The sequence below is a fragment of the Littorina saxatilis genome, linkage group LG6, assembly GCF_037325665.1.
Source record: "Littorina saxatilis isolate snail1 linkage group LG6, US_GU_Lsax_2.0, whole genome shotgun sequence".
In the NCBI taxonomy this organism is placed as follows: domain Eukaryota; kingdom Metazoa; phylum Mollusca; class Gastropoda; order Littorinimorpha; family Littorinidae; genus Littorina; species Littorina saxatilis.
The window spans coordinates 17699389-17723114 of NC_090250.1; the positions used below are offsets into that span (position 1 = coordinate 17699389).

General features: G+C 44.1%; 1 protein-coding gene across 1 annotated transcript in view; it reads right to left on the minus strand.

The window, feature by feature from the left end:
* Positions 1–21874, minus strand: part of LOC138968639 (rho GTPase-activating protein 6-like) — a 131897-nt gene extending 110023 nt beyond the window's left edge. The window contains exons 1-2 of the mRNA XM_070341236.1: positions 21000–21874; positions 16363–18912 (exon numbers count right to left, since the gene is read on the minus strand). Coding sequence (XP_070197337.1) covers positions 16363–18684 — 2322 coding nt within the window. The 5' untranslated portion in view covers positions 18685–18912; positions 21000–21874. The remainder of the gene's footprint in view (positions 1–16362; positions 18913–20999) is intronic.
* Between the last annotated feature and the right edge of the window lie 1852 nt (positions 21875–23726).

Genomic DNA, 23726 nt, shown 5'->3' on the forward strand with positions numbered 1-23726 from the left:
TATGCATAGTTTTAATTCGTTTACAAATTAATTGCAAAGGGTTGCTTCAACGATGAGAAGTGGCGGAAGACTGAATGGTGGGAGGAAGGGATAGGTGGGGTGGGGGGTAGGTGTGTGTGTGTGTGTGGGGGGGGGGGGGGTATGTTGTTGTAGGCTGGAGGTGTCATAAAACAAATAAAAGAGACAACTGTGATCCGATGTCATGTCAATGCCGTTCTCCTTCTTCTGTTTAATCTGGTTGAGATTCAGTCATTCTGTTTTGTTTCCAGTTTCTGTTTCGCATGGACACAAACAAATCCGTTATCTCCAGTCTCACACGGCTTCAAACATGCACGAACCGTGTCTTTGCCCAAAAGCTCGATTTGAATGCTCTTCGCTGTGCCTTAACGACCTACAATAGCGATACATGCACAGCCTGGCGGTGACCTTACGAGTATCTTTCATCTGCTGATATGTTGAAGTCACCGCGACAAACTTCATTCTGGATATTTTTGGCATTAATTGCATTTATGACATATTCTCGAACTCGGCGCCATGGGTTTTCTTATCAGGGACAAGAAGAGAGGTCTTGGTTTGTTCAATCGATGTACAAGATACAAGATACAAGATACAAGATACAAGAAATTTTATTGTCCTCATCAATACAAGGAAATTTGGCATGTGTGTGGCAAGACATAATACACTGATACATAGACATTTACAAAGCAACAACTGAAGTTGTCGCACCATGTCGCATCTGATCAAACTTTGCACACGACAAATTCCACTTCGAGGGACATGACCCAGCATGTTCTGCAAGTGAACCCTGAACGGTAACCATCTTCCAATGGAGTAGTCACTCAGTCTGTCTTTACATTATTCTGGGTGAATCGTACCGTCTTCCTCTTTGACCGAATCCAACGGGGAATGCGTTTCCAATTGCTGTAGCCGGTTAAAGGCTCGGTTTTCCCTATGTAAACGATTCGGGCTCACCATCTCATATCTGGCCGGCCATGCCTTTACATGAGTAAAGACTATCCTTCCATTTGAATATAGTTAACCAACAATCAACAGCCCCGAAGCTTTCCGTGCTGTAAATGTGCTGTAAATGTACTGTAAATGTGCTGTAAATGTGCTGTAAATGTACTGTAAAAGTGCTGTAAAAGTACTGTAAAAGTACTGTAAAAGTGCTGTAAAAGTACTGTAAATGTACTGTAAAAGTAACGTTTTGCCATAAATTAAACGTTCCAATACCCTACCATTCTTTGTTTTTGATTCTGAATTTTAGAACGTTAGCCGTGTGTCTGTTTTTGGATTTCCGTGCAGAGATTTTTTTAAGAATTAATTTTTCCAAGGACATTGAGAAAGTAATTTACTATTTAAAAAAAAACTGCACAAGGAAGCCGTGGGGAGCTTTTTATTTTTATTTGTGTTTTTATTTTTGTTATTAATGTCTCCAAGTGAATGAATGGTCTTACGTACCCCATGTAAGCGGATCAGCACTGATGGCCAGATCAGACTGAGATAGGGAGGAATTCACAGGATGGTTGACCGGCACGGTTGGCCTAGTGGTAAGGCGTCCGCCCCGTGATCGGGAGGTCGTGGGTTCGAACCCCGGCCGGGTCATACCTAAGACTTTAAAATTGGCAATCTAGTGGCTGCTCCGCCTGGCGTCTGGCATTATGGGGTTAGTGCTAGGACTGGTTGGTCCGGTGTCAGAATAATGTGACTGGGTGAGACATGAAGCCTGTGCTGCGACTTCTGTCTTGTGTGTGGCGCACGTTATATGCCAAAGCAGCACCGCCCTGATATGGCCCTTCGTGGTCGGCTGGGCGTTAAGCAAACAAGCAAACAAACAGGATGGTTGGTTGGTTGGTTGGTTGGTTGGTTGGTTTTTGGGTTTTAATGTCCCTTCAGCAGATGCTAGCTGCAATTCGAGACCGTGGAATTCACAGGAAGCACTGTGCCTTTAACGTAGCCGATCACCAGCCATTAATGTTTGCGTGATCACACGCACTAGAAAGAAAGAATCCTAACCGCGTCTCGGTTATCTCACGGGAATACCGAGACTCAAAAACTCCAAGGGAAGTAACTGATATGCCGTAACGAATATTCTTGACGACATAAGCGGCTTTACTCTGAAGATCGCGATCGGGATTTGGATCACTTGCAAATACACAGGTTAAGTACGAGTGACTGAAGAGTTTCTATGTATTTCAACGTGCAATATTTATGATATTATCCAAATACTACAGGGAAGGTTCTATTGAAGAGAAGAGAAAAGAAGACAGGGGATGTGAAGAGAAGAAAAAAGATAAACAGAAATGCGTAAATAAGCGAACAAAGCAATGCACATGTAATGTATACAAAAAAGGTAAAAAATAAAAATAAAAAAAATATAAAAAAAATTTAAAAAAAAACCACGTGATACCCACGGTGACGACAAATTCGACAATGCAAACGCTGGGATAAACCTAATCAACGTAATTACTCTTCCTGTTAGTGATGGCCAAACTCCTTACAGCATTCACAGAATGTCTTCCGGACCCACTAAAATAAACACCCATTGGACAGAACGATTACCCTCTTTTTGAGAAACACATTGTTTCAAAACCAATTTTACCTGCACGAATTAAGAAAAATATCAGGAAGTAATGAAGTCTTAGCTCGGTGCAAACACACTCCACAACACTCCTTGGTACAGACTGAGGTGAGATAACTCAAACAAAAACAAGGTATTCGAACTTTGAACAAAACAAGATTAGAATAATCTTCAATCAACGACATCTTAAGATGTCGTTGTCTTCAATATAAACACTATGACTATTTGCTTGAAACACAGTCGGTCGTAACCAGACACTTTCCGGGGGATTTCAAGGGCGAAATATATCACCACCCTCCCCCCCCCCCCCACTCCCCACCCCATCCCACCCCTTTTTTAATGAATTATTCATAAATTGAAGTTTCGAACATGTGACATGTACCCTTGCACTTGACTTTGCTTATACAACTGGAAACATCTCATGCCCTTCACACTGTTAAATGTGTAATCAAATGCTATGTATACTGCCATATCCGCCAAAAGAACTGGTGTATTGAAGAAAGAAGCATGCAAGCGGCAAACACGCAATCAGAGGCCAAAAACACGCAGAAACCCCCATCCCACAACACACACACACACACATACGCACGCACGCACGCACACACATCCCCTACTGCCCTCCCCCCAAACACACACATATTCCCCTCAAGCCTCTCCCCCCCAACACACCCACATACTCCTCATGCCCTACAACAGCCCCCCCCCCCCCACACACACACACATACAAACCCCAGCACCATATCAATGTGCACACCGACGAAAACAAAACAAAACAAAACAAAACAAAAAGCCAGGAAGATCACCACACTCCTCAAAAACCACAACAAATTGCCAACAGTCACGGAACCATCCCACAGCATGTGATCAAAATCAACAAAATGCAAAAACCCGTCGACCGTACAACCCAAAAGGTACCCCCAGGGTTTGGGGGAAATCCAATACGGGGGGATAATATTGACAATATTTGCCTCGCCAATACCCCAAGTAGAAACGGGTGGATGGAACACAAAGAGAGAGAGAGAGAGAGAGAGAGAGAGAGAGAGAGAGAGAGGGAGAGAGACAGAGAAAGAGAGACACAGAGAAAGAGGAGAAAGAGAGACAGAGACAGCGACAGAGAGAGAGGGATCGCTTTTCATGCTACCCGACAAAAGCCCTGAGCCCTGGTTTTTGAGGGTATGGTGGAAGGCCTTGTAGAAAGGGGGGGAGGAAGAGAAGTGTTGGCCACAAGAATGTATGATCAATATCAGAGGACAGAGAGATGTCTGCGGTTTGCTTAAAAAAATGTATTTTAAAAACTACCGCTTCTACCCTTTTGCCTTGTGAGTGGTGTGTTTCAAGTTGAAGATGGGTTAGGTCAAGGGGGCGGGGGTTATTTGGGAGTGCCAGGACTAAGACAGCGGACGTCAGCCTTAAAGAACATTGGTTTTTGACTTTTTCAAAGATACGTGTCATTTTTGAGAATGACATAAAAGTAGAAAAGAAATAAAGAATCTTGTACGTTAGGCCTTTTTTTGTAGACCGACGCGAAACGCGACCTCTTGCTAAAAGTCGATGTTGGGTAGTTTGCACAGCCTCCTTTGCAGAGCTGTATCGAGACATTTACACAGGGTCTGTTCGTTCTTGAAGGTTATTATCAAACACAAAAATATTTGCGCGTGCGTCTGAATAATTCTGTTCAGAATGTCTCCAAAATGTGCTTCAGTTCAAGTTGCACTGCTTCATTTGAACAATGACTCTACGCATTCGAGAGAGAAAAAAAAATCAATGGACATAAAAAAAAAGGACATAAAATGTGAATAATAATAATAATAATAATGGACATGTATTAATCGCCCCTTCTCACAAGAGCTCACGGCGATTTACATATTAATTTCTGCCGTGTGAGATGGAATTTTTTACACAATATATCACGCATTCACATCTGTGAAGTGTATAACTGGAATGCAACATCAAATTGCTGTGAAAGAAAGGCTTTGTAGAAGAAGAGCGTGAGTGAAATTTACAAATTTGCATCGACAGCATTGCCATGGGCACAAGGCTAAGTTTGTTTGTTTGCTTAACGCCCAGCCGACCACGAAGGGCCATATCAGGGCGGTGCTGCTATATAACGTGCGTCACACACAAGACAGAAGTCGCAGCACAGGCTTTATGTCTCACCCAGTCACATTATTCTGACACCGGACCAACCAGTCCTAGCACTAACCCCATAATGCCAGATGCCAGGCGGAGCAGCCACTAGATTGCCAATTTTAAAGTCTTAGGTACGACCCGGCCGGGGTTCGAACCCACGACCTCCCGATCACGGGGCGGACGCCTTACCACTAGGCCAACCGTGCCGGTCCACAAGGCTAATAGGAATATGAAAAGAGATATAACACTAAAAAGGCGGTTTATAATTTCTGTTTTATTTGAATTTCAGAATCCACTGTATCTATGATGATCAAGAAAACCAAATCCATACTTGCATCCATGCATTAATTTTGACGGAGAGACTTACTCGCTTCCAAAATATCTCCTCTTTTTTGCCTTACAAATCATATGTTGTTGTTTTTAAATTACAAAAAAGAAACAAAACCCATTATTTTCCTTATTTGAATGAATTACAACTTTGATAACATTGTTCTATAGTGCAACAACAGTACGAAGAATTTGCAAAATCAGTTGGGTATATATATTATACCTACTTATATTTTCTGCATTTGTTTAGTCAATTGTACGCCTACGCTTTGTTGTGTGTGCACGACGTTGAAGCACATACCGACACAAAGGAATCTGTTCAAGAACGGATGTCTGTATTATAATTCATAGCTTGCCTTTATAAACTTATTTGAAGTCCCGGAAAGTCAGAAACACACGTTCGACGAACAACCCGCTTTTGTTCTTCGCACAATCGGCTTCATTTATCATGCTGTAATAATAACATTAACAACGAGTATGCAGCGTATAGTGTGTCCCATACAGCTAACAACGGTAGCAGTGTTAGCCCGAGTTCCGTTTTACTTGTTGGGTTTTAAAGTTCCCAAATGCCTGAGGTATCACAACGCGTATAGACAGCTAGATGCTCGAAGAAATAGATGTCGCAATAATCAATAAGTTTTGGAAAAAGTGGAAATGTGTGCGCACAAAATAACAAGAAGGGCAAAGCCCATACGACTCACATGCTTTACACATTTTTCCTACCAAAATACATGTGACCTTGACCCAAGGTCAAGGTCATCCAAGGTCATGCAACACAAAGCTGTTAATTCAAGACATAGGAAGTACAATGGTGCTTATTGGCTCTTTCTACCATGAGATATGGTCACTTTTAGTGGTTCACTACCTTATTTTGGTCACATTTCATAAGGGTCAAAGTGACCTTGACCTTGATCATATGTGACCAAATGTGTCTCATGATGAATGCATAACATGTGCCCCACATAATTTTTAAGTTTGAAACAGTTATCTTTGATAGTTCAGGGTCAAGGTCACTTCAAAATATGTATACAATCCAACTTTGAAGAGCTCCTGTGACCTTGACCTTGAAGCAAGGTAAACCAAACTGGTATCAAAAGATGGGGCTTACTTTGCCCTATATATCATATATAGGTGAGGTATTGAATCTCAAAAACTTCAGAGAAAATGGGAAAAATGTGAAAAATAGCTGTTTTTTAGGCAACATTTATGGCCCCTGCGACCTTGACCTTGAAGCAAGGTCAATATGCTATGTATGTTTTTTGGGGCCTTGTCATCATACACCATCTTGCCAAATTTGGTACTGATAGACTGAATAGTGTCCAAGAAATATCCAACGTTAAAGTTTTCCGGACGTCCGGACGGACGGACGGACGGACGACTCGGGTGAGTACATAGACTCACTTTTGCTTCGCATGTGAGTCAAAAACAAGGAATGTTCAGCCTTTTGAGTTTACGTGCTTCGAGAACGAAATACAGAAACCTGCTCGTCGCTTTCGCCGTATGCGTGGTAGGTTCTCTTTTCGTTTGCCGGACTGTCCATTTGGACAGATACCAATAATCAGCAGTCTGGCTGCTTCTGGCGCAGTGAGTACATTTCTTGCTGAGTTAATTCCGCAAATCGACGTGTTTGTTTGTTTGTTTGTTTGTTTGCTTAACGCCCAGCCGACCACGAAGGGCCATATCAGGGCGGTGCTGCTTTGACATATAACGTGCGCCACACACAAGACAGAAGTCGCAGCACAGGCTTCATGTCTCACCCAGTCACATTATTCTGACACCGGACCAACCAGTCCTAGCACTAACCCCATAATACCAGACGCCAGGCGGAGCAGCCACTAGATTGCCAATTTTGAAGTCTTAGGTATGACCCGGCCGGGGCGGACGCCTTACCACTAGGCCAACCGAATCGACGTGTGTGTTACTAACAACATCAATACATTATTCAGCAACAAAATGTCAATCCGCACTTAAAACAGCCAGGCTTTTGATTTTTGCAATGTGTCCAAGTAGAAATGTTCTTGTTTCGCGTAAAAGCCTGCACGAATTTATGGTGATTCACAAGATGGCAGTAAACAGGAAGAAAAAGACCTTTAATAATGCTCAGATTTAAAATGTCATAGATATCGTCCTTTTTATTTGTCCACAATGGCGACATTTCATTCTCAACTTCTTTCTCTTTCATTTTCATTTTCATTACTTTATTGTCCCATCGCTGGGAAATTCGGGTCGCTTCCTCCCAGTGGAAAGCTAGCAGCAACGGAGTCGCGCTACCCAGGTGTCTGCGTGTTTAGGTGTATTCAGCCACCTGCACTTATGGCAGAATGACCAAGGTCTTTTACGTGCCATTGTGATGACACGGGGGTGGGACATGGCTTCCGTCTCTGGGTCTGCACATAAAGTTGACCCGTGTTCGTCCCGGCCCGAATTCGAACCTGCGACCTTCCGATCACAAGTCCAGTGCTCTACCAACTGAGCTACCGGGCCCCCATAACCAACAATTATATATCGAGGTCCTGCATTGAGATTATGCACACACCGGAGTTTCTTTCAGAAAGAATGTCATCTTTTGTGCAAGGCATGACCTTCAACGCCACACTTGGTGTGGAAAAGACAGGGTTATGACACCCAAGGAAGTCGTGTGGTGCCTCAAGAGTGGCTCTCAAAGGTTTTGAAAGGACAGACTCTGAACGACAAAAGAAGCCCTGCATGCGTTTTCTCAAAACTGTATGGTTCAGTGTTAATGTGATTTCCATCGCGTCCGAGTCAAAAACCACCGATGACAAGTGACTGTTGACTTACACAAAAGACGAACTCTTTAAAGTTAGAGGAAGAGGTATGCGTGTTTACATTTGACGCGTTATCAAGGATCAACTTGCTGTCTACCAACACCGAAGAGAAAAGAGGTTGTTGTTGAAAAATGTATCGTGAAAATGTCCTGTAAGAAAATTGAAGCCGCTGTTCGTGATCTTGTTTCATACATATATATGTACATGTATGTGTATATATTTTGTTTTTCAAGCCGTCACGGAGACGAACTCATTTTTGGCTCACGTAAGTGTAGCCTATGCGATCGTAACTTTGTCTGTCTGTGCGTGTGTGCGTGTGTGCGTGTGTGTGTATGTCTGTGGTAGAAACTTTAACATTTCCGAGTCTATGTGTGAGTGGTTATCCAAGACTATGGATAAAGCTCGCATAAGATTACGTCACGGTCAAAAGTGTTTGACGTCAATTAATGCATCATGACGGCATGCCTCCCTGTAGTCTTTCTCTCTCGCGTGGTGTGTGTGGTCTCGGTCAGTGTTATTTTGAGCGGGCCGAGACTATTTGGCAGTCGTGTCCCTGTAAGTAGGCTACATGCAGACACAGACAGATCTAGATCTAGTGTCTCTCTTTCTTGCACAGTCGTCACCTAAGCTTACTGTGTGTGTGGGTGTGTATGTGTGACGGAGTGATTGAGTTTGTGTTACTGTTTGTCTATTTCTTACGTGAGCCTTGAAGGCTTCGCCTCTTGTTTAGCTTGTTTTTTAACCTTGTTATTTTAAACATAGAACGCTTGTACCGCTTGAGGCATATTCCAAAGACAGAAAGGATCGGAGAAAAAGAAACAAAGGCATATTTCCAAGAGGGAATTGTCCTTAACTATGTAGGTATACTTATACCCGTATATGTATATATGCATATATGTACGGCCCTGGTCACACTGGTCTTGCCTTTCTTTGATCTCCGGTTCATTAACTCCAGCACGCTTTTTTGGATGACTGATTGAGAAAATGGTAGAGACCACTGAAATTACACCAAGAGGTTGAATGTGTTTGCGAGTCAGTGAACCATAAGCATTGTGCGAAATTCTGACTCATAAAAGTATTGAATTTTAGTACCCTAGTCCCGAAAGTAAGAAATACAGGGAGGTGAAAACAACTTAACAAACAACGACTTCTAACAGAAATAAAAACACACAAATTTTACAATGAGAAATGGAGCGTTTAAATTAGACCAAAAAAAACCCATTCACAAGAACCTCGGTCTATCCATCTTTCAAGCGGACAGAATTGTTGTTCTCTCAGAGGAATATATACTTCACAATATTGTTTGCTTGAGAAACGAACTATAGTTATATTATATACGAACTGAACCCTTAAGTAATCACGCCCTATGGCACGAATAAAGCGTATACAAAGTTAAGTCGAATAAACAAGCGTGACATTACATTATAATTATATTAAAGAAATAATTGGTAAAGTTCAAATCGTTAAGCGCACTGGGACTCCAGGTTTGCATTTGACACCTTTTCTTCACCACATAATCATTGTTCTCTTTTCGTCGCGATATAACCTTCGTGGTTGAAAACGACGTTAAACACCAAATAAAGAAAGAAAGAAAGATTGTTCTCTTTTTCTTTTTCGAAGAACAACGTTTTGTTCAGCGTTTATGATAAAGACTTAGATCTGTTTGGCAATCTGATGTACTTAGGTGTAGACCCGGACCTCACAGAACATAGCATTGGCTTTCACACTGTCACTGGTTTGTTGTTGTTGTAGGTATGCAGTATAGTATGCTAGTCCTTATGTGCAGATTTTGGTGATAGAGGCAAGGGAAGAGTTTGGGGTAGGGTGGGTTTTTTCGATGAAAATACACACCTGCATTCTTCCAGGAACATTACCGAACACGTGACAAACTACATTCGCAGAAAAGAGCTATTTTTATAACTAAAAGATGTTTATTACAAAAAAAAATTTAATTTTAAAAACAAAAGGCAGATCGATGACAGCAGTCGTAAGCGAGCGTGGTCAAGGTTGTCAAAACATTCAGAAAAAGATAGGCAATGGGATCAAGCAATGTGATTGTGTTGTTTTGTTTCAGCATGTTTGCTTTATACTTGTTCATCACCACAATAAATAGACCGGCACGGTGGCCCAGTGGTAAGGCGTCCGCCCTGTGATCGGGAGGTCGTGGGTTCGAACCCCGGCCGGGTCATACCTAAGACTTTAAAATTGGCAATCTAGTGGCTGCTCCGCCTGGCGTTTGGCATTATGGGGTTAGTGCTAGGACTGGTTGGTCCGGTGTCAGAATAATGTGACTGGGTGAGACATGAAGCCTGTGCTGCGACTTCTGTCTTGTGTGTGGCGCACGTTATATGTCAAAGCAGCACCGCCCTGATATGACCCTTCGTGGTCGGCTGGGCGTTAAGCAAACAAACAAACAAAAATCACCACAATACCAATGTCACCAAGAATCCACAAATCTCCGATAAAAACGAACGTGTATACACGTATAAGCTTAAACCCAAGTCTGGCCTAAACTGTCCAGCGAAGAGTCGCCTTCAAACTAAGAAGGCCATTCAGATGTTGAGGCCAAACCATCGCCGGCCATTAAACCGCCATAAAGATTTTCTTGGATATGGACCGGTAAGCTGATTACAAAGAGAACTAACTCTCCCCCCAGACAAGGGGATTTACGTTCCCTGTTTGTGGATTGTTCAGTTGACCCGGTGACACCATTAAGACGCCATCTTTGTTGGACTCACAAACACGTACTAAATCATGTTTTCTTCCTGTTCTTCCCTTCTATATTACTACCCACGTTCTGAATACAGAACAATGAAGCTTAGCTAGTCTATGCTCGTCGGCGATACCTTTAAACTTGGACTAAGTACACACGTTACTCCTCTCATCCCTGACTATTTATAGTGTCAAGTACAAATCAAAAATCAAAATTATACACGTGAAAAGGTCCCTTCCTTCGCGTGACAGCGATCATGAACACCCAAAGAAATCTGTCAAGGCGTTCAAGTTACATAGAATAAGAGCATTCCAATCCTAGGTCTACATACTTCTTCTTCTTCTTCTTCTTCGTTCATGGGCTGAAACTCCCACGTTCACTCATGTTTTTGCATGAGTGGGTTTTTACGTGTATGACCGTTTTTACCCCGTCATTTAGGCAGCATACGCCGATTTCGGGGGAAGCATGCAGGGTATTTTCGTGTTTCTGTAACCCACCGAACTCTGACATGGATTACAAGATCTTTTCCGTGTGCACTTGATCTTGTGCTTGCGTGTACACACGAAGGGGGTTAAGTCACTAGCAGGTCTGCACATAAGTTGACCTGGGAGATCGGAACAATCTCCACTCTTAACCCACCAGGCGGCAGCGACCGGGATTCGAACTCACGACCTCACGACCTCTGTCCACTGCGCCCGTCACATACATGTATAACATATACGTATACCAAAAATCGACGGTCTGGCTATTTACTGTGCTGAGTGGGGATGTTGTGCTGAATCAATTTCAAAGATGGACACCGGTGTCAGTTGTACAATTTATTCAGAAAAAAAACACAACTTGTTTTTACAGAAAGCAGCCAGACTGTTATTTGTTTGAATGTGTCCAAGTCCAACAAAGCTCTTATCCCATGTAAAACTAAGCGTACATAGATCTTTGGTGCACATGAGAAGTTAACCGCTAACTTATGCGGAAGGTCGCGGGTTCGAATCCCGGCCGCGCCTGGTGAATCTTCCGATCTCCCAGGTCAACTTATATGTATGCAGACCTGCTAGTGCCGTATCCCCCTTCGTGTGTACACGCAAGTGCGACCAAGTGCGCACGGAAAAGATCATGTAATCCATGTCAGAGTTCGGTGGGTTATAGATCTAGACTTCCCCCGAAAGCGGCGTATGACTGCCTGGTTGGCGGAGTAAAAACGACCGTGCACGTAAAACCCCACTCGTGCAAAATCCTGAGTGAACGTGGGAGTTTCAGCCCATGAACAAAAAAGAAGAAGAAGTTCTGGACTTGAGGAATACGAGTATAGAAACCTAACGGTTCATTGCGACATATATGTATATATATATATATATATATATATATATATCTCCTCCCGTATCGTATCAGTATAATGCATCACAGCAAGGTCCACTCGTCAGGGCTAGAGGGACAGGAGCTGCATATAATCTACATGTCAATCCCGCCTTTTATGACTGTGAAAGGTCCCCCTCCGGCTACTGTGGAGTGACATACGCAAACACCGCCCTCCGACACATATTTCTCTCTTAAATCCCCCCCCCCCCCCCCACCTCCCCCCGGGAGTTGTGACGGAGGACTGGTCATGTTTGACATAAGCACGGACGCACGTGCACGCGCACGAACACAGGCCGGCACGCACGCAAACATACTCACGCACGCACGCAAACATACTCACGCACGCACACTCACACTCACACACACACACACACACCATAATTTTAAAAAAACACCCACGATGTAGCCTAACTATTCTTTTCACTGAATTGTAATTGCCATGCCAGGAGTGTGATTACTCTTTAGTTCAGTCAAGACCCCAGGAGCCCTTGAAACCTTGAAATTACGGAGGAAAACAAAACACCCCTCCCCTCCCTTCAGGTGTTTGACTGACGCAGGTAAGGCAAAGTCAACAGCAAGTCAGGGCACACTGCAGTGGCTCATTGACCCCAGGGTATGGGGTAGCCCCGAAACACCACTCCCACAACCATATTTGTTCCTCTCTATCCCGACATAACTTCCACATTTTTCGAGTTGCTCTCTATCTCTGTCTCTCTCTCTTTCGGACACTCTCTCTCGGTCTCTCTCTCTCTGTCTCCCTCTCACCCCCCTCTCTCACTTTGCGCTCTCTCTTTCTCTCTCTCTCTCTATTTCTCTCTGTGTGTGTCTGTCTCTCTATGTCTCTCACTCTCTGGTCTCTCTGTCTCTGTCGCTCTCTCTCTCTGTCTCCCTCTCTCTCTCTCTCCCCCTCTCTCTCTCTCCCTCTCTCTTTCTCTCTCTCTCTCTGTGTCTGTCTGTCTCTCTCTCTGTCTCTGTCTCTCTCTCTCTCTCTCTCTCTCTCTCTCTCTCTCTCTCTCTCTCTCTCTCTCTCTCTCTCATAACTTCCACATTCTTACCGTTCTTACTTCACGAGTTTATACCCTCAGTTCTCTGCCCACCTCTCACCAAAAGCGTGTGGAAGTCAATCGGACTGATTGCGAACGACTGGGTAAGCTGTGACCGACATACTGACCGGCTAAGCTGCAATGATCCTTTAAAAGGCTAAATGAAGAAACTTTTGGAGGGTTACGGCGTATTGTCCTTTGATTAGGTATAAGCCACAAGATTGAACGGTGATGGAAACTGGGGTTAAATTCATTCTTAGCCCAAGTCTCCATTTGGGCAACGAGAAATTGAAGGCTACGAAGTTCAAAAAGACCTTGTCATGTGAACAGTTCATTGCTTCTTCTTCTTATTCGTTCAGGCATGGGCTGAAATTCCCACGTTCACTCATGCTTTTGCACATGTGGGTTTAACGTGTATGACCGTTTTTACCCTGCCATTCAGGCAGCCATACGCCGATTTCGGGGGACAGTTCATTTGCTCATAGATCTATCGTTTCTGTAGTTCTTCTTTCTGTTGTATTGTCTGTCTACTACTTTAATTTGTTCAACTTTGTTTATGTGCCTAAAATGTAACCGAGTGCCGAAACACCACAATCACCTTTGGAGGCGACGTCCAATCAAACAGCATTGAGAATTTTAGAGCTTATTTTTAAGCCCTATAAAAACTGTTATGCATTCGCAAAGGAATCCATGAACATACAGAGAGACAAAAGCCGCCAGACCCCATCACAAACAGAACTCTACAATCCACAGGTGTTGCCTTGCGAGCTATAAATAGCTCGCAACTTCTAAGGTGAACAACTCTGCAGAGTCTGCTGTGAAGGGCGACGGTAGTCTCCCTGTCACATAAAGAAGACCCTTGGGTTGAAACGTCGCTGTTATATTTGTTTTGTATTCTTCTTCCGCAGTGTTCAAGAGGATCACAAGAACAGGAAGCTGACAAATAATAATGATTTTTTTACGAATCGTATCCTATACGTTTAAGAGCAATGGTCCTTGAAACTTTGACCGAGAGACAGAGAGAGCGAGAGAGAGAGAGAGAGAACGAACGAACGAACTTTATTACTCAAGGATGGAGATTTTAGGCTGACGCCTAGTCTTACAATCTGTCCCTGCTAAAACTAAACATGTATTAAGATGGATACAATGACAATCGTAAACCGACACGAAAAAAAATCGAATAAAAGGTTATACATGTAGAGATTAATCATGCATTATCGCAACTACTACATGATCTTTACGAATATCAAATGAATAAAAACACATTTAAGCTGAAATATCAAAAAAATGCAAGGGGATACAAACAAACAAAATTAATCTGCACCACTCACTCATACATTTACACCACGTCAAGAATACCTGTGTACACATGCACACACACACGCACAAACACACACACCCGCACACAATCCAACTCACTCACGCACACAGAGATAGAGAGAGAGAGAGAGAGAGAGAGAGAGAGAGAGAGAGAGAGAGAGAGAGAGAGAGAGAGAGAGAGAGAAAGAGAGAAAGCGACAAAGAGACAAAGAGATAGAGTTTCAAAAAAGATTTCACGAAGCCATATTATCATTTCGTTCATGGAAGTATTATTATTATTAAACTACATTGTGTACTGTCTACGATGACCTTCGGTTATCAAGATCCTTAAACATTTAGAAAAAAGTAAAATAAAGCAAAGAAAGATAGGAAGAAGGAAAGAAACTGACACGCTGGTGGATTTTTTGTAAATGTAGACCTGAACTTTTAAACACTAAAGGACGTACCCATACATACCAATCCTTCTTTCTGAGAAAGCCAGAACTAACCCAGCCTTGTTGAAACGAGAAACTCTTTTAGCATAAAGAGTTAAATTCCCATTGTAAATAAGTAACACATTTACATGTAAAGCGGGAAGAATACCATACCAGTAACTTGAGTGCTCAGATTCTTTGAAGGAGAGGGACCTCGGTCTTTGTACAATTCGAGATCAGGACTGTTGTATTAGAAACCACAACCGCGCATTTTCTGATCTTCCTTTGAATAGTTATTCAATCTTCTAATTTTCTGGTATCTATCTGAATTGCATTTGACTTCTTGAACGCATACTATTTCCCCTGTGGTCTACCTGCAGAGTATAGTTTTTGTCCGGTTGAAAGAAGGATAGTATTATTTACAAATCTTCAAGAAAATGCACCTGAACAAAACCTATTTCATTACGAAAGACGGAAGGAAAGATAAACCCACACCGTAACCGAAAAATTGAAGAAACCCCGGTTTAAAGAAGGAAACTATCATGTAATTTGCAAGTTTTCAAGAAAATTACGTTCAAAACGTTTTACTGAAGAACCTCATTTCATGCAAGAAAGACTGAAAGAAAGAAAGAAAGAAAGAGAGGGAGAAAGAAAGAAACTGAACGCACTGGCAAACCAACAGAAATCAAATACATAACATGTTATTATTACGGACACAAACGCTCAGCAATGCAATTTCTCTTTTAGAGATTAATAAAGTTATTGTATTGTATTGTATTGTATTGTATTGTATTGTATTGTATTGTATTGTATTGTATTGTATTGTATTGTATTGTATTGTATTGTATTGTATTGTATTGTATTGTATTGTATCGTTACAAACGCATTGATACATGCACCAATACCAATACCAAGAAGGACGCAGTAACGAACACATCAACGCAACTGATAAGAAGTATGGTGACAAAAACAGACAGACAGACAGACAGACAGACAGACAGACAGACAGACAGACAGACAGACAGACAGGCATCACGGCAATACCCATCAACAAAACGGACATGCCAACGAAGACAAAGGCAATAGAACACAACTGCACAGACAAACAAGCTACTAGCGCCAGGAACAAAATGAACATACTGACAAACACACCAACAACAAAACAAACAAAGTGACAAAACACCAACAGCAAACAAAACGCCATCAACAACACTGTCACACAGACAAAACACCAACAGCAAACAAAACGCCATCAACAACACTGTCACACAGACAAAACACCAACAGCAAACAAAACGCCATCAACAACACTGTCACACAGACAAAACACCAACAGCAAACAAAACGCCATCAACAACACTGTCACACAGACAAAACACCAACAGCAAACAAAACGCCATCAACAACACTGTCACACAGACAAAACACCAACAGCAAACAAAACGCCATCAACAACACTGTCACACAGACAAAACACCAACAGCAAACAAAACGCCATCAACAACACTGTCACACAGACAAAACACCAACAGCAAACAAAACGCCATCAACAACACTGTCACACAGACAAAACACCAACAGCACCGTCAAAACAAGCACGCAGGCAGAAACAAAATCCAACAGAACACAACACTCATCAGACGAACACACCAACACACAAAACAAACGCGGACACACATGCAAACGCACTGACCTCGGGGCTCCACATGGGCTGGGCGGGCGGGTGCGAAGGACTCGAACCAGACTTGTTCTTGTTCCGCCATCGTCTCGGCAACAGGCGATGGGAGGGGGAGGAGGTACCACCAGCCGATTTGGCCTTGTGCATAGCTGTCGGAGGACGAGAAACGAAAGTAGTAGTAGTAGTCCCAGGGTTGCTGAGGAAGCCAAAATCGTCGCCATCTTCGTCGTCGCTATAGCAACCAGAGTTCGCTGTCGTCGTCGTTGCGTCATTGTTGGTGTCTTCCCTGAGGTCGGACATGGACTTACTCCTCAGTCTTAATATGCGAGGGTGTTGGTTCTGTTCTTCGTTCGTGCGTTTGGTGCTTGACCTAGTGGCGGTGTTCGCAAAAGTGTGACTTAAGTTGTTGTGCTTAATTAAGATGCTATTAAGAGGGGTAGTGAGGTTGTTTGGGCCGGCATGCACGGAGGGGGTCTTGTTAGGATCTTGGGCAAATTCGGAGCTGATGATGCTGCCGCTATCCTGACTGCCGTTGACACGAGAGTTGAGGCTGCTGCGTCTACTGCTGTTGGCCGACCTCGGCGTGTTGGTACCGCTCCCGTTTAAGTTGATGGCGCCGGCATCGTTCGTGTTTAATAAGTTCGGACCCTTGCTTTCGCTGCTCGTAGCACTACCACTGCCGTTTTTGAGAATGCCTTTGCCTGGCTGCGAGCCCTGCACAGTGATTTCCGCGACTGTTTGCAAGGTCATACTGGTCTTCTTTCTGGGTGGAGTGCCTCTGGAGCCTCTATCCATGGGCGAGATGCTCCGAGAGTGATTCAACAACCTCTCTGCGGACATGGCTCTGTGCTTGCTTCCGCTGTTGGTTGGGAGCGTACCGCTGCGCTGTAGGGAACCCGTGGACCCACTTCCGCTTCTGCCGGAACCGTAGTCGCTGCTGTATCCGTTGGCGTAGGCGTAATCGTTGTTGTCGTCGCTGCAGGAGCGGGTGTAGCTGATTGCATTGTTGCTGTTTTTGTTGTTGTTGTAGGGATGGAAGGAGGAGGAGGAGGAGGAGGTGGGGGAGGTGTAGAGAAAACTATTGTCCGAGTATTTCCTGTGGACGCTGTCCATGCTGAGGTTGTGACTGGTGTCCGAAGGATGACCACACTCCTCATTGCTCCCGTACCCCTTCCCTTCCACCCTCCCGCTCTCACCCTCGCTTCTTCCACCCACCCTCTCCATCGTCACGTAGGTATAATCCAGCGTGACGTACTCCGACTCCAGCAGGTCCCCGTCCGAACACACGCGGGGTATGCCTCCACCCGACACCTCTCCGGGGTGGGGGGACCCTAGGGGTCTGCCACAGGGGTAGTAGGGGTCCCTGTCCGCCTTGCGAGGGTCCGCGGACATCGTTCTTCTCAGGGTCTTGTCTCTGACGACCCCGCCTCCCGAGCTGCTGCGTGTAGGCATGGGGGAGGTCGTGTAGGTCTGGGACATTCCCCCCGAGTCTGAGTCCTCAAGCGATCTTTCAGGGGCGTACGGGGGTGACGCGATGATCTCCGAATCTGAGTCCTGGAGCGATCGCCTTGTCGCGTAAGGTTTAGACACGCTCCCCGAGTCCCAGTCCTGAAGCGATCTTTTAGACACAACGGTCTGTAAATCAGAGTCTTGCGGCACTCTCCTTGAGTCTATAAGCGATCTTCTAGAGACAACGCTCTGTGAATCTGAGTCTTGCGGCACTCTCCTGGAAGCGTAGGACTGTGACACGCTCCCTGAATCTGATTCATGAAGCGATCTCCTTGTTGCGTATGGCTGAGATGTCACGCTCTCCGAATCTGATTCCTCGTGGAGCAATTTCCATGGCGCGTAGGGCTTTGACCGTGACAAACTCCCCGAATATGAATCCCGAAGCGGCCTCATAACACTGCCGCTACCACCGCTACCACCTATTCCTCCGTTCACGTGGACGAAGCCGTTGTTGAGTTTCCTGCTGGGCTTGCCGTACACGTCACCGGACTGTCTGAGCAGAGAACTGACGCTGACGGTGCTCGGACTCCACGTGTCCAGGTTGTTCAGGGACGAGTACACTCCCGGTGACGTCACAGGTGACGTCACATGTGATGACGTCATCGCGACGGAACCCCCTAAGTTGGGCCCGCTGAACCTCCGGCCTTTCTGAGTGTGTTCAGGGGTGTCGGAGGAGTGGGAGGGACTGTAGAAGTATCCATTAGAGTGAGGGTACCCAGCCACAGGGGTGGTGGGATACCCGGGGTGGGGGGAAGAGGTTGAGAGAGCATCTCGGGTGGGGGGTCGCGACCTGACGGGGTGCATCGCCAGACTGCTCAGCAGCACCATGCCGCAGTCAACCACCGCCACCACATCCACACCACCGCCCTCACCACCACCTCTGACACTTAACACTCGTTGCGGAGGTTTCTTTTCGTCGCCACGAAACACAATTATCCACAGTTACTTGTTGAATCTGAGGTTTCTTTTCGCCGCCACAAAATACAAATATCCACAGTTAGTGTTTGGTAGGTATTCTCCTTCGGCGTGATTTCACAAAGAGGAAGACTTTGACACCTGAAAATAAGAAATGTGTGTAAACACAAGCGTAATTTAATCAATTGTTCCTTAAAAAAAAAGTGTTTAACTTATATTGTTGTTTCTACTTGTCTCCTTTTTTGATTTCTCCACACGCAAAGAGTAAGTTACAGAATACAGAGACAGGCTTTTTGTTAAAGGCATATTAACTCGATGAATATACACGCTAATTGCTTTACCAACAGCTGGAGACATGCTAAATTAAGTTCCCTGCAAAATATTGTGGTCTAGGACCCCTTAAATGTTGAGATATTTGAATTTTTATTTTGATCTAGATCGTCCTATTTATAGATTTGCCAACAGAGGGAACGTTGACGCAAGGGAAATAACTCCGCGTCTTTGTTGACATCCTCACTTTTTCAGAGGCTAGAACAAGCTGTAATGCATGTATATGGTCCGCGCATTGCGACATATCGTCATTATATGGCCTTATGATGCATTTGACATCGATTGTGGGCAAACTACACTTTGTAAACACGGGAGCGCGTACATATGCCTTTAAATTTCTTTTTCACTTTTCAACCGGTTCTGCTTTTACTTTGCAATTTTCACGCATGGGCCAAAGCTTTTTAACAACCGCTGTTGTAAAAATGTGCCCTAATTCAACTACAAAACAATTATCCCAAACAAGGCGATACATCCAAACTAACGTATAAAGCAATTATCGAAAACTAGGCCACTATCGATCCACATTTCCCAGCTGATAGTTTTCACACAAATTTCCCGGGGAAGCACAACTAGCACTCTTATCGATGATGTAACGACAGGCACTGACTGACAACACCCATTATCATTGACTGACAACACCCGTTATCACTTTCCACACACTTAGGCGAAGGTTTGCCGTAATAGTTTTATTGCGTTATCACCCTGAAGAAGTTAACTTGGCCGCTCTTATTGAACTTTAGCGATAGTCTCGGCAAGCCGTGACATTTCTGCACCACTCTTGGGACTGAAATTGACTAATGTGTACAAATCGTGTGCTAGTCTCAGCTGTAGCAGAGCAATTTCTGTACTATTCGTGGGAATGAAACTGACGATCTATACAGATTATTCGACACAGTCTCGTGTTAAAAACTTGGTCCACTGTCACTGCACGTAAGCATACAGCCGTGTTTATCAGGGGGCGGGGACGTAGCTCAGTTGGTAGCGCGCTGGCTTTGTAGCCAGTTGGTCGCTATCAGCGTGGGTTCGATCCCCACGTTCGGCGAGAGATTTATTTCTCGGAGTCAACTTTGTGCAGACTCTCTTCGGTGTCCGAACACCCCCGTGTGCACACATGCGCACGAAAAAGATCCCACGTTCACAGCGAAAGTCTCAGGGCTTGGAAAACACGAAGACACGCATGCATCATCTCTCGAAGAAGACAGCCACAGCGGGCTTGTTCGAATCAAAGTATCACACCATATCTTCAGCGTATTACCAATACCTGTCCCAATATAGACCAGTTGGTCTAAGAGGACGTTAAACCCTAATAGTCAGTCAGTCAGTGTTTATCAGACACAAAATAATGTCGCCACTGTTATTACATTAGTTTCTACTAGCAGATCAATTTCTCTTGAGTAAATAAAATTGACGATCTCTACAACTTAATTCAGCAAAGTCTCGTGTCGGGAACTTGTAATTATTGTGAAACTACTGGCAGTACTGCCGTTATCATCAGAAAGTAGATAACTTCACCTGTGTAGTTTTATCCCACTACACTGCAATAGATTTTCTCGCCAAGCAGAGCAATTTCTATCAAACTGAGTATCATGTAAAACATACGTGAAATCACCACCGTTATTATCACTAAGGAAGAAAAATACCGTTATAATTACTGAGAAACAAGACAACCGGCTTCACCACTGTTATCCCAGTAATCTTGACCAGAAAAAAATGTCTTCTAACTCACGGAAATGAAACTGACGATCTACACAAAGTATTGGCTAGTACAGTCTCGTGTATCAAACATGTCTCACAGTGTGTAAGTAAAAATACTGCTGACACCAGAGACAGACAATAATTATAGACTATTCATACACTGGTACGTGGTATCTCCCAGACACACGGAAGCGAGCACGTACCTACACTTGTTTTTTTCTCTGACACTTCCTCAAAAGTCGTAGTTTCACAGGTGTGAGTAAAAGACCAGGTGAGACTTTCACTTCTTTCGTTTCCTCAGTCGTTCGGGCTGTGAACCGGCCAAGGCCAGATTGGTGAACCAACAAGTTACACCAAAGTTTGAATTAACTGTCTCAGTAGGTCAAGGTATTTAAGGAAGGATGAGTCTGAAGGAGATCGTAAAATCCAAACTGTGTCACCCCTCACCAGCAGTATAAAAAATCTCCTTGTTCCTGTTTTGATATAAAATCCCACAGAAACTTCACTCCCACACAGCCTTCTCAAAGGATAGAGGTTGAGGCGTCGATTGAGACAAACGTAGTCAACATAGAAATATCTCACAAAATATATACTCCTTGTTCCTGTCAGTTCTGAAACTCCCCAAACAAAATCCACAGAAACTTCACTCCAACACAGTTCTTCGAGGATCAGTATTCTTCCCACAACGTCGTCGTATCATCCGTCGACGAAGATGCGCCGTATTCGACCACAACGACAACAGGTGGGCTCCATTGTGCAAAGCGCATCCGCTGTCCCCAAAAACACACAGTGCACTTGACAGTACTAACTTGAGAACCACGCGGTTACTACTATACCAAAACCTTCCCGACGCCGTCCGTATAAACACAGGTATGAACTACCACACAGTCACAGTCATATAGGGCCTTTTCCGCGTTGGCCACAGGTAAAGTAGCTGTCCACTCTACTGACGATGCAAAGTCGGTCAGTTCAGAAGGTAGTGAAAAAGTCATCAGGTAGGTACAGTAAGTAGCGTGTGTATAGACTGACCAAGCATGTGTGTTACACACCCACACATACGGAACGGGACGAGTCAGTCTTTCACTCTTTCCCTGTATAGGGCAAGGTTTTCCCCTTTAGCTTGTGCAAACCGGAGCGTGAAAAGGGGGGCGTGGCTCTCAGCGTTGTCACACATTCGCTTTCCGTGCGTTGGTTGGTGGAGAGTTTCCCGCGAGGCGGTGATTGGCAGCCGGGAAGGAAGCGAGAAAATGCCCAGCAGGTTGATTCTTCGCAGGCAAACATTATTTCCACTTCTCAGTTGACTGTGCGGTTTGTCGGAAGGTGTTTGGACGAGGGATCAAGGGAAAGTAGGGAGAAATGTTATTTTTTTCTTTCGTTTTGCGCACAAGAGTGTTTTTTCTGTGTACAACAGCAGTGCAATTCCGCGCTTCTGGAAAGGGTTTTCAGTTTTGTGTGTTGACTCTTCAAGTTATTTTCTTTGACTGAATGTGGTTTGCCTCGCTAAAACTGAGTGTTTTTTTCATCATGATTGCAATTGATTTGATAGTCTGTACAATCATGAAAACCTGACTTGAAAGAAATAGTTCACAAATGATAAAATTCTCAAAACGTACAAAAGTTTAACATAAGGGGATACGCATGTGTGTGTGTGTGTGTGTGTGTGTGTGTGTGTGTGTGTGTGTGTGTGTGTGTGTGTGTGTGTGTTTTTCTATGTCTGTCTGTCTGTCTGTCGGTCTATGTGCTTGTCTGCGTAGGGTGGAGTGGTGGGGGTGGGGTTGTTTGTAAAGCAGTCGTTTGTGATTGTCACATTGTCTAAGTCCACTAGTCATTCACAGGTTGCGTTCACATTTCCACATGTTCAACACTGATGTCAACTCTCATCAGGTTATAAACAAAAACGTAAGAGTTGACAAGATAGTCATGCACATTATACAAAATGATGATAACAAAGAAATACAACCATTAATGGCCATTGCACAGACGCGTACAAGGACATTCACAAACAGAAATAACTATTAGACAAAAACAAACAAACAAGCACACAAGCAAACAAACAACCCAATTTAAAGCTGTAAAAAGAAATTCATGATCATCATACACAAATATGACAATTAACTGACAGCAAATCTACCCCACTCAAGAGGACAATACCGCAGACACAGACACACAAAGACACAGACAGACAGACACACAGACAGACAGACACACAGACAGACAGACACACAGACAGACAGACAGACAGACAAACACACACACACACACACACACACGCACGTATGCACGCACACACACAAGCACACACACACACGTATGCACGCACACACACACACACACATACACACACACACACACACACACATACACACACACACACACACACACACACATACACACACACACACACACACATACACACACACACACACACACACACACACACACACACACACGCATTACTAAGCTTAAAAAAATAATAAAAATACAGAGACTTGCTGATCCGGCAAAAGCGTGTTGTAAAACATTAGCGAAAATCTAAGACATGGTTGAAAACGACCATTAATTTACTCCCGTTTTCGGCTACACCATAAAGTTCAGTTAAAGGAATGGTTACCTCCCATGTTCTTAAATTTCAACTCGATCCACTCTCTCTTTCCAGATTCCTCACTGTCTCCCTTCCCCTCTCTCACTCTTTCCGCCCCTTACATTATCTCTCTCTCTCTCTTCCCTTTCTCTCTCTCTCTCTCTCTCTCTCTCTCTCTCTCTCTCTCTCTCTCTCTCTCTCTCTCTCTCTCTCTCTCTCTCTTTCTCCAGGAGACATAAACGCTCAAACACAAACACACATACGCACGCACGCACGCACAATACTGACAGACAGACAGACAGACAGACAGACAGACACACACACACACACACTGACACTGACACACACA